The sequence below is a fragment of the Phyllostomus discolor genome, chromosome 1, assembly GCF_004126475.2.
Source record: "Phyllostomus discolor isolate MPI-MPIP mPhyDis1 chromosome 1, mPhyDis1.pri.v3, whole genome shotgun sequence".
Classification (NCBI taxonomy): Eukaryota; Metazoa; Chordata; class Mammalia; order Chiroptera; family Phyllostomidae; genus Phyllostomus; species Phyllostomus discolor.
Window position 1 is genome coordinate 182,196,325 of NC_040903.2, and position 15,249 is coordinate 182,211,573.

At 39.5% G+C, this 15,249-nt stretch overlaps 1 protein-coding gene and 1 non-coding gene across 4 annotated transcripts in view; one reads left to right on the forward strand and one right to left on the reverse strand.

Moving 5' to 3' along the window:
- The window catches only part of DLGAP5 (DLG associated protein 5), a 40,035-nt gene extending 25,572 nt beyond the window's left edge, over window positions 1–14,463 (reverse strand). For 2 of the 3 annotated variants that reach the window (XM_036010258.1, XM_036010259.1), the window contains exons 1-7: window positions 14,316–14,448; window positions 9,360–9,598; window positions 8,181–8,374; window positions 5,892–5,954; window positions 4,475–4,559; window positions 4,268–4,390; window positions 1,100–1,170 (exon numbers count right to left, since the gene is read on the reverse strand). In XM_036010258.1, the coding sequence (XP_035866151.1) occupies window positions 1,100–1,170; window positions 4,268–4,390; window positions 4,475–4,559; window positions 5,892–5,954; window positions 8,181–8,374; window positions 9,360–9,597 (774 nt within the window). In that variant the 5' untranslated portion in view covers window position 9,598; window positions 14,316–14,448. Of the gene's footprint in view, window positions 1–1,099; window positions 1,171–4,267; window positions 4,391–4,474; window positions 4,560–5,891; window positions 5,955–8,180; window positions 8,375–9,359; window positions 9,599–14,315 lie in introns of all 3 variants that reach the window. The other variant, XM_028507657.2, reaches the window with a different exon arrangement.
- LOC114493534 lies at window positions 10,761–10,867 on the forward strand. Its single transcript, XR_003684171.1, has one exon. It is a non-coding gene; the product is annotated as a U6 spliceosomal RNA (small nuclear RNA).
- Window positions 14,464–15,249: the final 786 nt, after the last annotated feature.

Here is a 15,249-nt window from a genome sequence, read left to right on the forward strand (position 1 = left end):
CCCTGAGGTTAGTATGGGAATGAAAGTGAAAATGAGTGATATAAAGATCATGTATCATAGAAATGTCCACTTGAAACCAATATAGGAGTATGCAAAAGTAGGTATACAGTTGTTCATATGGAAAACAGACATGTAGGTTAAGATTATTGCAACAGCTTTATTAACTCAAAAGAATGTTACTCACAATTATAAACCTACTTTTGCCCACCCCATAGGACAGGGAAGAAGTAGGTTTACAGCTGTGAGTATGCAAAAAGAATTTATTCTTGTATTATTTATTAATTGTTGCATTATTTTCCATATAAACTGTTAACCTACTTTTGCCCCTCCCTGTATAATTGTATTAACCATTGTCACCCCAATAAATTTCATTCAAAACAAACACACAAAAAATGAATGATAATCCTTAAAAGAAAGTCAATCTCATGGGAGGAGTGCTGAAGTACAGCTGCTTGTCTGTGAAGATTCACTCAGTAGTTTCTTGATGCAGGATCTGTTTGATTTTCAGTAAAAATCTAGTCACTTTGGTATAACTTTTTTTTTAAGTTATAGAATTGTAGCATGGATTATAAACCAAAGGATGGGTCTTCAAAATAGTGGCTCTTTTTTGAAAATTCTACTAGGCTCTATGCTAGCTGCTATCAGAAACATGAGGTTATTTAATTCTTAATACTAGTCTATATAGGTATTACATGTTACAGATAGAAAAACAAAATCAAACTCATAATTTGCCCAAGGTTATATAACTAACTGGAAACAGAGACAATATTTCACCTCAGGCCTAATTAAATTCAAAGTCAGTGCATTTCACCCTATTGCATCAAAGCTAATTCTCACATGAATGTTTCTATCAGCTATATTTTTATTTTATTTTTTCTATCTCCTGTTAACCAAATTATGTTTTCTCTACCCATAAAGCTCTAAGGATAACATACTTGAAAAACAACAGTAAATGCTCTTATGCTTCTTTATGATTTAAGAGTTTTTCACACACATGTAGGTTAACCTCTTGAGTGGTTCTGTATGCTTAATTTCAACTTTTTCAAAGTAGCAATAAGATTTCCAAAGAATCTAGGAATAAACAGATTTTATACACTACCTTGTCAGGTTTAGTTTCTACGTTTTGGGCAGATCTTCCTTGATTTATTGCCTTTCTTTCTGTTTCATTATCTAAAAAATAAAATTAAAAATACGTCATCCATTTTGACTAGACAGAAAATGCTGCATTAAAAGCACTAGGTAATTTGAGAAAGGAAAAAAAAAGGCAACAATAGGGATCTATGTCTTTTTTAAAATCTTTTCTAAGAGAGGGGTAAGGGAAGGAGAAAGAGAGGGAGAGAAACATCAATGTGAGAAACAGGCAGTGGCCACACTGGGAATCGAAGTGGCAACCTTTCAGTTTGTGGGATGACACCCAACCAGCTGAGCCATACTGGGGCAGAAATGTATGTCTTAAAAAAATTTATGCGCCCTGGCTGGCATAGCTCGGTGGATTGAGCACGGGCTGCAAACCAGGCATTGCAGGTTCGATCCCAGTCAGGGCATAGGCCTAGGTTGCAGGCCATGGCCCCCAGCAACAGCACATTGATGTATCTCTTTCTTTCTCTCTCTCTCTCTCTCTCTCCCCCTCTCTCCCTTCCCTCTCTAAAAAATAAAATCTTAAAAAAAATAAAAAAAAATTTACACTTAAAAGTCTTATTATAAGACTTCCGGCCATGATGGAGGCATAGGTGGATGCACTGTGCCTCCTTGCACAACCAAGACAGGGACAACAACAATTTAGAAACAGAATAACAACCAGAACTGATAGAAAATTGATCTGAATGGAAGTCGGACAACCAAGAAGTTGAAATAGACCCATTCATCCAGACTGGTAGGAGGGGCGGAGCGGGGCAGCTGGACGGGGGACTGGGTGTGTAAGGCATCCGGGGCACGCAAGACCGCAGCGGGTGGACCCCTGAGCGTGCAAGCGGCAGTTGGCAGCCTCCAGCTGAAGGGTGGCAACCAGCAGACCCAGCGAGGCGGCGATTGTGAAGCAAGGCACCGCGAGCAACCCAGGATCCCAGCACTGGGAAATAGAGCCTCAGGACACTGATTGAGGACACCTGTGGGAGTTGAGGCACACGGGGAAACACCCAGCCTCACAGGAGAGGTCCTTGGAGGGTCCCACGAGGTGCACAAGCCCACCCACACAGGAATTGGCACCAGAGGGGCTCAGTTTGCTCAGGGGAAGTAACAGAAGGGACTGACGTCCCACGGAGAACAGGAGCAAGCGTCATTGTTCCCTCTCACCCCCGCCCCCACATACAACATCACAACCCAGTGACTGGGGTGCCCAGCCCTGGCGAACACCTAAGGCTCCGCCCCTCACCATAATAGGCACTACCAGACCAAAAAAAAAAAAAGGCTCAAACAGAAGACCAAATGAAAGCCCCAAACCCATTGTTTTAAGTGACCAAGAGATAGCCAACCTATCAGATGTGCAGTTCCAAACATTGGTGATCAGGAAGCTCACAGAATTGGTTGATTTTGGGCACAAATTAGATGAACAAATGCAGGCTATGCAAAATGAAATGAAGAAAAATACACAGGGAACCAGTAGTGATGGAAAGAAAGCTTGGTCTCACATCAATGGAGTGGACTAGAAGGAAGAAAGAAGAAACAACCACACAGAAAAGAATGAACAAATAAGAATTCAAAAAAATGAGGAGAGGCTTAGGAACCTCCAGGACATCTTTAAACGCTCCAACATCTGAATTATAGGGGTACCAGAAGAGGAAGAGGAAAAGCAACAAGTGGAAAAGTTATTTGAACAAATAATAAAGGAGAACTTCCCCATTCTGGCAAAGGAAACAGACTTCCAGGGAAGTCCAGGAAGCTCAGAGAGTCCCAAAGAAGTTGGACCCAAGAAGGAACACACCAAGGCACATCATAATTACATTAGCCAAGGTAAAAATGAAGGAGAAAATCCTAGAAGCACCAAGAGGTAAGGAGACAGTAACCTACAAAGGAGTTTCCATCAGACTGTCAGCTGATTTCTCAAAAGAGACCTTGCAGGCAAGAAGAGGCTGGAAAAAAGTATTCCAAGTCATGAAAGGCAAGGACCTACATCCCAGATTGCTCTATCCAGCAAAGCTTTCATTTAGAATGGAAGGGCAGATAAAGTGCTTCTCAGATAAGGTCAAGTTAAAGGAGTTTATCATCACCAAGCCCTTATTTTATGAAATGTTAAAGGGACTTATCTGAGAAAAGAAGATAAACAAAAACATGTATAGTAAAATGACAGCAAACTCACAATTATTAACAACCAAATCTAAAACAAAACCCAAAGAAACTAAGCAAACAACTAGAACAGGAACAGAACCATAGAAATAGAGATTACATGGAGGGTTAGCAACAGGGGAGTGGGAGGGAGAGAGAGGGGGGAAAAGGTGCAGAGAATAAGTAGCATAGATGGTAGGTAGAAAATAGACAGGGGGAAGGCAAGAATAGTATGGGAAATGTAGAAGCTAAAGAACTTATGACACAGCGACATGAACTTAAGGGGGGGAATGTGGTTGGGACAGGGTGTGCAGGGTGGAGGGGAGTGAAGGGGGAAATGGGACAAGTGTAATAGCATAATCAATAAAATATATTTTAAAAAGTCTTATTATAAAATAAGATAAAAACAGATTAAATTTCCTGCCAAGTGTAGGTCATCTGCTTTCAAAAACAAAACAAAGTTCTTCAGGTACTTTACCTTTTGCCTCTGAATAGCAAAATCTAAATTATGGAAATTTGGAAAATAAAGAAAAGCAAAAAAACAAAAATAAAAAAATACCTAAGATGACATTATTCAGTAATAATCACTGTTGATATTTCAGGGTACATTTTCCCAGTTTTTTCCTATGTTCACATATTTACATACATATTTTAGAACTGTGCTCATACTATTCAAGTTTTGACATATTCCTCTTTCCCCACTTAATATATCATAAACCACGTTCTTAAGCATTTTTTTCACATTGTTCTTAAAAGCTTACACTGTTTTCCAAATGGATGGACTGCAATTTATTGGGGCTATTAATTTCTCACTATGAAGCACTGCTTATACCACTTCAGGTATCCCAATGCCTGAGCACCCACTGCCAAATGGATGAAGGGTCACAGAACCTACCTTCAGGGAACTGGAATCTTCCATTTCCTCCTCCCCTGCTCAAGGGAATACTTAAAAATCTCAGGGACCAAAACATTCTAGTTCAATCATTGATCAAGAAATAGTTCTTACCATCAGTAGCTCTTGTCACTGGCTTTCTTGCTGTAGTGGAGGAGATGGGCCTGGCTGTCTGCTTTGCTGCTAGAGTAGCTGATCGAGTCACTCTCACTGAGGTGGGCATTTCAGGTTGTTCAGCTGTGGGGAAAATAAATCAAATGCTTTTTAAAAATTATTATTGTTGTAGGCAACATCAGAGCTTATAACTGCTAATATTCCTACCTTTTTTCTCTTTGTCCAACAGTTTCTTTTCAGAAGTTTGTCTTTGACCAGGTCGAGATGCTCGAACATCATTCCCATTAGCAACCTATTGAGAAGATTAGGTGTTACATGATTTAATTGCATAATAAATCAAACCACCACATCTCTAATCTGTACATTGATCCCTCACCCGAAATCTGACTATTGGAAATAACTCAGCAAAAAAATCCACTACCCCAAATAAAATGGAGTAAAGAAAATAGTTTTCCATTATATTCATTTTCTTACAAGCTTTTTAGAATTCTAGAATTTAGAAAATGCTAATAACCAAAGCTATTAAAAAGAATTGACTATAATCATTTGAAGGTCCTTAAAATATACCAGGCATGTTTTTGGTTTTTTTTAAAGATTTTATTTATGTATTTTTAGAGAGAGGGGGAGGGAGGGAGAAAGAGAGGGAGAAAACATTCATTGGTGGCTTCTCATACACACCCCCAACTGGGGACCAAACGTGCAACCCAGGCATGTGCCTTGACTGGAGATGGAACGGACCTTTTACTTTGTGGGTTGACGCCCAACTTACAGAGCCACACCAGTCAGGGCACCAGGCATGTTTTCACTTTAAGACTTTTAAATTTTGTCTAGAAAATTCTTCTCCTGGACAGAAAACTCTTTGCCATAGTTCACCCTTCTACTTCCTTAAAGACTTCATTCAAAATGCCACCATGTCAGTGAGACCCAATCAAAATTCCACCTAATTTAGTACGCCCCATCTCCCTCCCGAATATTTATGACCATCTGACATAATATATACTTTTTTTATTGCCTATCTCCCATAAAAACAGGGAATTATTTTGCTCCCCATTATATCCTAGAGCTTAGAGGAACATGGTAGTGATTCAAAATTTATTGTATACATGAAATTTAGCTTCCTTACCTGACAAAGAAGCATACAACTTCCCCCTTGCCCACTTTATTTTAGTAATCCTCCTAATAACTTTACTCTAGCAGTGTTTTGAAAACTCAATATTTACAACGTCCACCCTATGTGCTTTATATTTCTACCTGCATTTTCTATTACGGAATGCATAACAGAAGACAAATAAACTAACAAACAAAACGGTGTGACACAAAGACAAAGCTTGGACCTGCAACCCTGGCGTATCAGAACAATGCAGTAACCAACTGAGCTAAATAGCCAGGGCAAGACAAAGCTAGGTGTAGCTCTCATACGGGATGTCTGGGCAAAGACTATTTTAAGTGCATAGCACCTCAGCATTTAGTCAAAACTGCCCTATGCCACAGTGACTTCGGTGCTATCAACTCTAGTAAAATAACCACTATACTTGAAGCTGATAGATTAAAAATAAAGTTACTTATTCTGAGAAAAGAAAGTATAATTTGTCATTTTAATAACATTATCTACTATCAACTGTACCTTAGTCAGCTCCATTTGTTCTTTGGCCTTTGACCTTGTCATCCGTACAAAAGATGGAACAGCCTTAAAACAGTCAAAGAAGGTAATATTTTTTAAAAAATGAACTTGCAAAATTTGCTTCTATGTCTCATTATGAAATAAAATTCCAATTTTAAAGTTAAACTTTATTTGTAGTCATTTATGGCAAAAAAAGATACTTGCTAACTTAAATTACTATTTTTTTCTGGTTCTGGCTTAATTTAAATCATCTTTAGGTTAATAGCTTCAAAACTTATATTTCTCAGTGAGGAGAGAGAATACATTTTATACCATATTTTCCAGTTATAATTAGGAATCCTCATTAATACGCAAGCGATAGATGAACAGACTAGAATATTAGAATCTTTATTTTATTTATGAAAAGATACTTTACAGCTTATTTTCCTAGTGTGGACAATTTGCCTTCAAATCTCATGACTATGAACTTGTCCACTGTCAATAAGAAAATGAAGACCTGATAGCAAAATGTGGAAAAAATCTAGCAAGAGGAGGACTGATTAAAAAGTGGTAAGATGTTTATCAACTCTGTAAAATTCTGTAAGAGGCATATTCAGACTTCTTTTCAGATGAGAAGACATTTTCTTTACCAAATCTCAGTGAAAACCTATGTTAATAAAATTAGGCTTTTCTCCGAAGTGCATAACATGAGCAAAATTCAGCAATGACTACTGTCTAAGGAGAATAAAAAGCAATCATTGGTGAATCTTATAATTTAACGTAATGATATATCTCTTTCTCCCCCTACATTCGTATAACACTTTGTAAGTAGCAGTTTACAGTCTAGACCAATGATTGGCATCCTACATATTCTTGCGAAAACAGATGAAGTCTAACCCCTTCTAAAAAGTCTTCTTTGATGTTCCTCCAAACATAAATTAATCTCTCCATCCTCTAACATATGTAGAATATTTACTTATTTATTATCTTTCCACCTTGATTTGTTTTACTAATTTTGGTCTCTTCCACATTATCCTAAGGTAATACACAGAGTAAATAAAGATCTGTCAAATGAATCAGATTCATGAAGCAAAGAAAATTAGGCAGTATCTTGGGCCTTCATGTTCTTCAATTCCTATTTAAATCGGGAATGAGTATATAGTCAATAAGGTTTTTAAAAAATATTATTTAAAATGAGATCTTTTATACATACCTTTAAAATAGCAAATCATCAGTGACTACCTAATTCACAAATCAAACTCCCTCTGTCCATACTCCCTTTCTTGACTCACTGACCATTCTCTTCTTTTATATCACCCCTTCCATCCTCTGCTTTAGTTCCCCTGCCACTCTGACCAGTTCTTCTCAGCCTGTCACTGGTACCTGACCTGCCACCTGACAATGCTCTCCAGACTTCACTCTTTCATAATTTTATACGTCCTCAGTGGATTGGTCATATTCAGTCCCACAGCTTAAACACCCACCCATACTACTAATACCACATCCTCAATCCACCCCTTAGCATGGACCTCCATCCTAATTCCAAATTTTATACCACTGCCTGTTATCTAGATGGCCCAAACTGATTTAAAAAAAGGGGAGTTGGGTATTAAAATGTACCCACTTAATCATGTTGCTTTACTTGCCTTCCTTATTTTTAGGGAGCAGCATAATTTATACAGTTATTCAAACTAACATAAACAGAATCATCTTATTCTGAGTGTTAAATTTTCTTTACTCCTCACTATCTGCTTGGTCACCTGTCAAACTTATCTCCAAAGATGTCTTACACCTATTTCTTCCTTTGAAACACATTGCCCAGTCCACCTATTCTGTCTTATTTACTCTTTCACAATAGTCTTGTAACTGGTCTTCCCATCTATAAATGTTCCCCTTTCCAGACTATAATCTTCAAAGCCTGGATAATCTTCCCGCATTATTAATTTAATTGATGGTACAACCTCATTTAATAGCTTCCCTTGACTCTCCAAGTCCCATGGGATAAATGCCAAGTCCCTGGCATAGCATTCACTGCTCAGCCTGGCTCTACTTGCTTTTCTAGTTTTATCCTATCTCAGTCTACCTAGAGTTACATTGAGAGACCTGATTTTCATTTTCTACTATTGTTACCCCCACCTCCCACCAATTAGTTAAGAGAATAAAGGAACTAAAGGGAATGGGTAATTTTAGTCATTTCAACTCTTAAAAGAATTGCTTACCAGCCTTTTGGCTAAAATCAAGTGTAATTCTTAAAAGAAAAGGAACAGTTAAAAGGAACTATTCCTTTGTGTCTAGTTAGGATACTAAATTTACCTTCATTGGCTCAGCTTTCATAGCATTTTGGTGGGACAAAAGAAATGAAGGCTTCTCAGGTCTATAAAGACCCACTTTAAACACTCCTCGTTTAGCTTTCTCTCTTTGCTCTTTCAATTTTTGAAGTTGCTTTTCTTCTTTGTATTTTTGGAGCATTTGTTTCCGTTGATCACATAGAAGAGTTCTCATTGACTCTAAGCAAGAAAAACACACACAGTATATAAAATATTGCAGATAAAGTTATGCAAATGTCTAAAAAATCATTTTGCCTAACTTCATCCACTACTAAGAAGTGCTTTGAAAAACTTCTTGTTAATTCCTTAGCACCCTAACCACAAGTTATTTCAACCTTTGTGTTTTTTCTTTTTAAAATATTTTATTTATTTATTTTTAGAGAGAGGGGAAGGAAGGGAAAAAGAGAGGGAGGGAAACATCAATGTGTGGTTACCCCTTGTATGCCCTCAACTGGGGACCTGGCCCACAACCCAGGCATGTACCCTGACTGAGAATCGAACTGGCGACACTTTGGTTTGCAGGCTAGTGGTCAATCCACTGAGCCACACCAGCTCAACCTCTGTTCTTTTAAAATTTCTATTCCTGCCCTGGGAAAATTGCAAGGAAGAATTCCTTGCCATTCTAAGAAATGTCATCACTGGCAAAGTATCCTTATTTCATAGATTCTTTAATCAGTTCTATTTTTATGTCCCTTATCAATTTATCTTGCCAACACTTATCTTACCCAAGCTCCAGAAGTAAGAACTTTAGAATTCTTATAAGGCAATATAGAAAACAAAGTGTTATAATATTCCATAGGTGAATGGCTCTAGCCTGGCTAAAATAGCTTTTAGCCTTTACCTTAAATAGACAGTGGAAAACATCAAGTTATTCAAAATCGTATTACAAAACTCCATTCTTCTGCTCAGGTTTTTTTTTAATTGATTTTCAGAGAGAGAGAAAGAGAATGACAGACAGACATCTATTTGTTGTTCCACTTATTTATGCATTTATTGGTTGAGTCTTGTATGTGCCAAGGATTGAACCCACAACCGTGGCATACTGGGACGATGCTCCAACCAACCAAGCTACCTGGCCAGGGACTGGTGAGGATTTTTTTAATGTCAGTTATTAAATCAACTTCACTTTTCAAAGCACTTAAAATTACAATAAACCTTTACTTACTTGGCTTGACACTGGCCTTTTCTGGAATAAGCTCTTGAAATGTCTCATCTAATTCAAGAAGAAGTCTACCTTCTGAGGTTGGAATGTTGACATCTTTCAAACCAAAATGTCTATTTCGTTCATATTCCTTATGTCTGTGTTCTTTCTGAGACAGTGATTTCCTATGAGCAATTTTAGTTCTAATCATATCAGTACTCATATCCTTTCTGTGTCGACTGGCAAAACGTGACGAAGACATCCTGTCAGGGAAAAGAGAGACAGACAAACTTACAGGGATTTTCATTTTATTTATTTATTTTTAAAAAGATTTTATTTATTTTTAGAGAGAAGGGAGGGGAGGGACAAAGAGAGGGAGAGAAACAGCAATATGTGGTTGCCTGTCACGTGTCCCCTTCTGGGGACCTGACCTGCAACCCAGGCATGTCCCCTGACTGGGAATGGAACCATCAACCTTTGCTTTGCAGGCCCATACTCAATCCACTAAGCTATACCAGCCAGGCCGGATTTTCATTTTATTACTTAAAAATTAAGTAAAAAATTACTTTTTTTACTTATTTATTTACTTAAAAATTAAGTAAATTAAGAACACCCAGAACCGTCAGAAAATTGAGCTATATGGAAGTCCAACAACCAATGATTTAAGAAGCCACATTCATCCAGATGTATAGTAGAGGCAAAGTAGCAGAGACAGGCGGTGAGGCACTGCAGGATGGACAGCAGGGATAACTTTAGAGGCAGCCAGAGATCCAGTCCCAGGCCAGACGGTACAGTCCAGGGTTCCAGCACTAGGAAGATAGATCCCCATTACCTCTGGCTGTAAAAACCAGTGCAGGGTGGGGCCTCAGAAAAAACTGCTGGATTTTTGCTACTTAAAGGACCAACACAGTCTTAGAACGTATACAAACTCATCCATTCCAGGATTCACTACCCAGGTAGCAGCTAGAAGGGCATCAGTTGCACTTGGGAAGGGGGTAAAGTGACTGGAAATGGGTTAGCAACAGAGGAACCACAAGAAGCCAGGTGGTGGCTCTGTCTCTTCTCCAAGCCCTCCCCCCACCAGCACAAAGTGGTGAAGCAGATGCTCCACCCTGGCAATTACCTAGGGTTCCACCCCACACAATTTACAGTTGCCTTTTCTACAATAGGCCATGCTACTAAGACAGGGAGTCAAAGCAGTTCTACCTTTGAGAAACAAACTCAGGGAGGCTGCCAAATTGAGGAGACAAAAAAATATGGCCCAAATAAAAGAACAAAACAAAAGCCCAGAAAAAGAACTAAGTAAAGCGGAGATAGTCAACCTATTAGACGAAGAGTTCAAAATCCTGGTTATCAGGATGTTCAAACTCCTTGAGCACAACCACAAAAAAAAAAAAAAAAAAAAAAGAGGAAGAAATAAAGGTTGTGCTCGCTTCGGCAGCACATATACTAAAATTGGAATGATACAGAGAAGATTAGCATGGCCCCTGCACAAGGATGACACGCAAATTCGTGAAGCGTTCCATATTTTTAGAAAACTGTACTTGAACAATGATTAAAATTAAAAAAAAAAAAAGAAATAAAGGTTACGCTAAATGAAATAAAGAATAATCCAGAGGAAATGAACAGAGAAGGGAAGGAAGCTGGCATTCAAACCAATGATTTGGAACATAAGGATGAGATAAAAATTCAACGAAAACAGAATGAAGAAAAAAGAATTTAAAAATGAGGAGAGGCTTAGGAACCTCCAGGACAACTTTAAACGTTCCAACATTCAAATCATAGGGTACCAGAAGGAAAAGAGGAAGAGCAAAGGTAATAGACTTCCAGGAAGTCCAGGAAGCTCAGAGAGTTCCAAAGAAGTTGAACTCAAGGAAACACACACCAAGGCACATCATACTTACATTACCCAAGATTAAAGATAAGGAGAGAACCTTAAAAGCAGCAAGAGAAACAGAGACAGTTACCTACAGAGGAGTTCCCATAAGACTGTCCCCTGATTTCTCAAAAGAAATATTATAGGCAAGAAAGGGCTGGAAAGAAGTATTCAAAGTCATGAAAAGCAAGGACCTACATCCAAGATTACTCTAACCAGCAAAGCTTTCATTTAGAATGGAAGGGCAGATCAAGTGCTTCCCAGATAGGTCAAGTTAAAGGAGTTCATTATCACCAAGCCCGTATTATATGAAACATTAAAAGGACTTAGAAAATAAGATGATCGCCCTGGCTGGCGTAGCTCAGTGGATGGAGCGCGGGCTGGGAACCAAAAGTGTCCCAGGTTCGATTCCCAGCCAGGGTACATTCCTGGGTTGCAGGCCATAACCCCCAGCAACCGCACATTGATGTTTCTCTCCCTCTCTCTCTCCCTCTCCCTCTCTCTCTCTCTCTTCCCTCTCTAAAAATAAATAAATAAAATCTTTAAAAAAAAAAAAGAAAATAAGATGATCAAAAACATGAACAGTAAAATGACAACAAACCCACAACTATCAACAACTGAACTTAAAAAAACAAAAACCCAACCTCCCACCCCAAACTAACTAAGCAGACAACTAGAACAGGAACAGAATCACAGAAATGGAGATCACATGGATGGTTATCAGCGGGGAGGAGGGAGAGGAAGAATGGAAGAAAAAGTGCAGGGAATAAGGAGCATAAATGGTAGATACAAAATAGACAGGGGAAGGTTAAGGATAGTATAGGAAATGGAGAAGCCAAAGAACTTATTATATACGACCCTTAATTCATGTCCATGAATTAAGGGGTTGGATGAGGGAGATGCTAGTGGGAGGGGGTGTGCAGGGCGAAGGGGAATAAAGGAGAGAAAAATATGGGACAACTGTAATAGCATAATCAATAAAATATAGTTAAAATAAAAGAATTTTTAAAATAACAAAAATAAAATTTTAAAAAGGCAACAAATCCACAACTATCAACAATGAATCTAAAAAAGAAACACACACACACACACACACACACACACACACACACAAAACTAAGCAAACCACCAGAACAGGAACAGAATCATACAAATGGAGATCACAAATCACAAGGAGGGATATCAGCAGGGAGGGGGGAGGAGGAGGAGAATGTGAAAATGTTGTAGGGATTAAAAAGCATAAGTGGTAGGTACAAAGTAGACGGGGATGTTAAGAATAGTATAGGAAATGGAAAAGCTAAAGAACTTACCCACATGACCTATGGACATAAATTAAGGGGGAGATCGCTGGAGGGAAAAGGTGTACAGGGTAGGGGGGGCAAAGGAGGAAAATTGGGACAGCTGTAATAGCACAATCAATATAATAAAAAACCAAAATGAAAAAAATAAAAAGCTAAGATTGCAGTTCACCTCCCATCATCCCAACCTCAGAGATTTCTGAAATAGAAGAATTGAAATACAAATGGAATAAATGTATGACACCGAAGAGCGGGAAGGAGGTTATTAGAAGATAAGACACTACAACTTATTCTGGGGTCCTAAGTAGGACCTTGCTTAACAGATAAAGTGAAGCTCAGGAAGCTACTGTCCATAATAAGTAGAATAGTTTCTCAACCTTCCCTTGGTGATGAATGCAGGCAGCCTGACATTTTTGTTCTCAAGCTAAAAAAAAAAACAACAAACAAAAACCACCCAAGATGCCTATTAGACAAGGATGATAAACAGGCATTGAAAATACCCGATTAAGAAAAAGAAGCATTTTCAGAAGAATTACCATGGTGATGTAGAAGGATAAACAAATCAGTATGCCCTTGGTAGGACAGAATAAAATTATTTTTGGCCATGTAAGAAATTACATAGTTTACTTGGCACATACCATTCTCATGGAAAGATCCTTGAAAAATATTCAAGCAACACAAGAGAGAAGGACAAGAAAGAGGATGTCTCAGGTTCCAAGAAACCACGGATCGAACTGATGGAAGAATAAAGGAAAGTGGGAAGTCTAAGGTGGCTACTCATGCATCTGGTATAGAGAACAACCAAGCCAAACTGAAGAAAAAGGACTGGTTTTCCAGAGAAAATTCTTCCCAGCTTAAAAGGAAAAAGGGGGGAGGGGAGGAAGAAGGGAGTGTCATTAGGGAGTTTAAAACTTATAAGCACACTATACTCCTCAACGAGAATAAATAAGCAAGTCCATTATCAACTTCAAATAGGAAAATCTGCACAAGAATACAAATAAAATGCTGCATGATTTTTAAGCATCCACAGAGTATAAAAATGAGACTTCATCTGACCTGGATGCTAATAACATTCTCCTTTAAGGGCCAATGGGAAGTGACAAAGAACTGTGCTTTTCAAGACCTCTCCCCTATTTGATTTGCCACCTCCCACAAGTATTAATTTGCTATATAGTAAAAAACAAAACAAAACTTATGTGTTAATTATTTTGAAAAACAGCATACCAGCAGAGACACAGAGAGAACTAATACTAAAGGTATATTTAGTTATCTGAACCCTAAAGAGTAGTTACTTATTATTACGGCCATTATACAAATGAGGTAAATTAACCGCCCACGTGAGCGGAGAGAAAAAGTGGCGCAGCTGGCATCCCAAGCCAGGCGGCCTGGCTCTTCACATACGCCTAAGTTCTCTTCCTTGTCTGACGGGAGTTGCTTCCAGCTGGAAAGTCTAGAATGTTTTCTTCTTGCTTGCCCACGGCGTTCTCAACCCGGACGTTTACAGACGCCACAGGAATGGGGAGGAGCTACTGAAAATTAGTGTCACGGCCAAGGATGCTAAAGACCGACAAACTCCAGAGGCCAATTACGCCCCGGTGGCGAAACGCTGACTGCTACATAGCTCAAGCCAACACATATTTACTCTTCCGGAGAATTGTGTCAGCAGCTTCAGGAAGGACAGGTGACACTGTCCTGGCGGAGCCTCCCCCGGGAAGCAACCCGCCCTCAGCTGCTGGTCCTCAGGTCCTTCTAGGCTTTCAAGAAGCAGGCCGACCAGCACCCTCCCTCCAGCTCCCCAGCACCCACCTACCTGAGGCAGCTTCTGGCGTGAAACCTCAACCACACGAAAAACGAAGGAATTTTCGGCCTGGAAGCCCACTGCTGCCTCTAAAACAGGACCGCCCACAAGCCCAGCCTGAGCTAAATTCAAACTTCCCACACCGAACCTCTGATTGGAGGGATTTTAACCAACACTTCCGGGAAATGTGCCCGCCTCTTCCCTTCGATTAGGCTTGCGATTGGTTTTCTCCTTGCACTCTTTTAATTGATTGAAAGGGGAACGGACGGTTCAGATGGGTGTCAGAGAAATCTACGGGTGGGTCTGCGGCTCAATGCTGCAGACCTGTCAGGGTCGCGTAGTTGACGAGGGGCGGAGCGAGGGGGTTCCGGCCCGGGGCGGGAACCGCGGGAAGGTGAGGTCACTTTTAGCTTGAATCCGCGTGGGACCTCCTAGGGCCCCGCGCGTATTGGAGGGAGAAAGAGGGAAGGGACTTAAGGTTTGCAGGGCTTCTTAATGTCCTTATTTAGTTACATAAACCCAGCAGAGCTTCTTGGAATGTTCTTCATTTAACGTTTCTTAAACGGCTTCCCCCTGGCTGGTGTGGTGCAATGAATTGAGTGCCAGCCTGCGAATCAAAGTCATTGGTTCGATTCCCAGTCAGGGCACATGCCTGGGTTGTGGGCCACGTATGGGAGGCAATGGGCAACCTATTGATGTTTCTCTCTCTTTCTCCCTCCCTTCCCTCTCAAAAAAAAAAAAAAAAAAAAGGCTTCCTACACCAAATTTCTCCTTACATCCGTTAGTGTTACTTTTCAACACCCGCAGCCTTTTTGGTCCTTTTTCTTTCTAGTGAGGTAAAATTTAAATACAGTGAAAAGCATAGCTTTTTCATGTATGATTTGATTAGTTTTGCTAAATGTAAACAGTCATGTAACTACCACCAAATCATGAATGAGATAG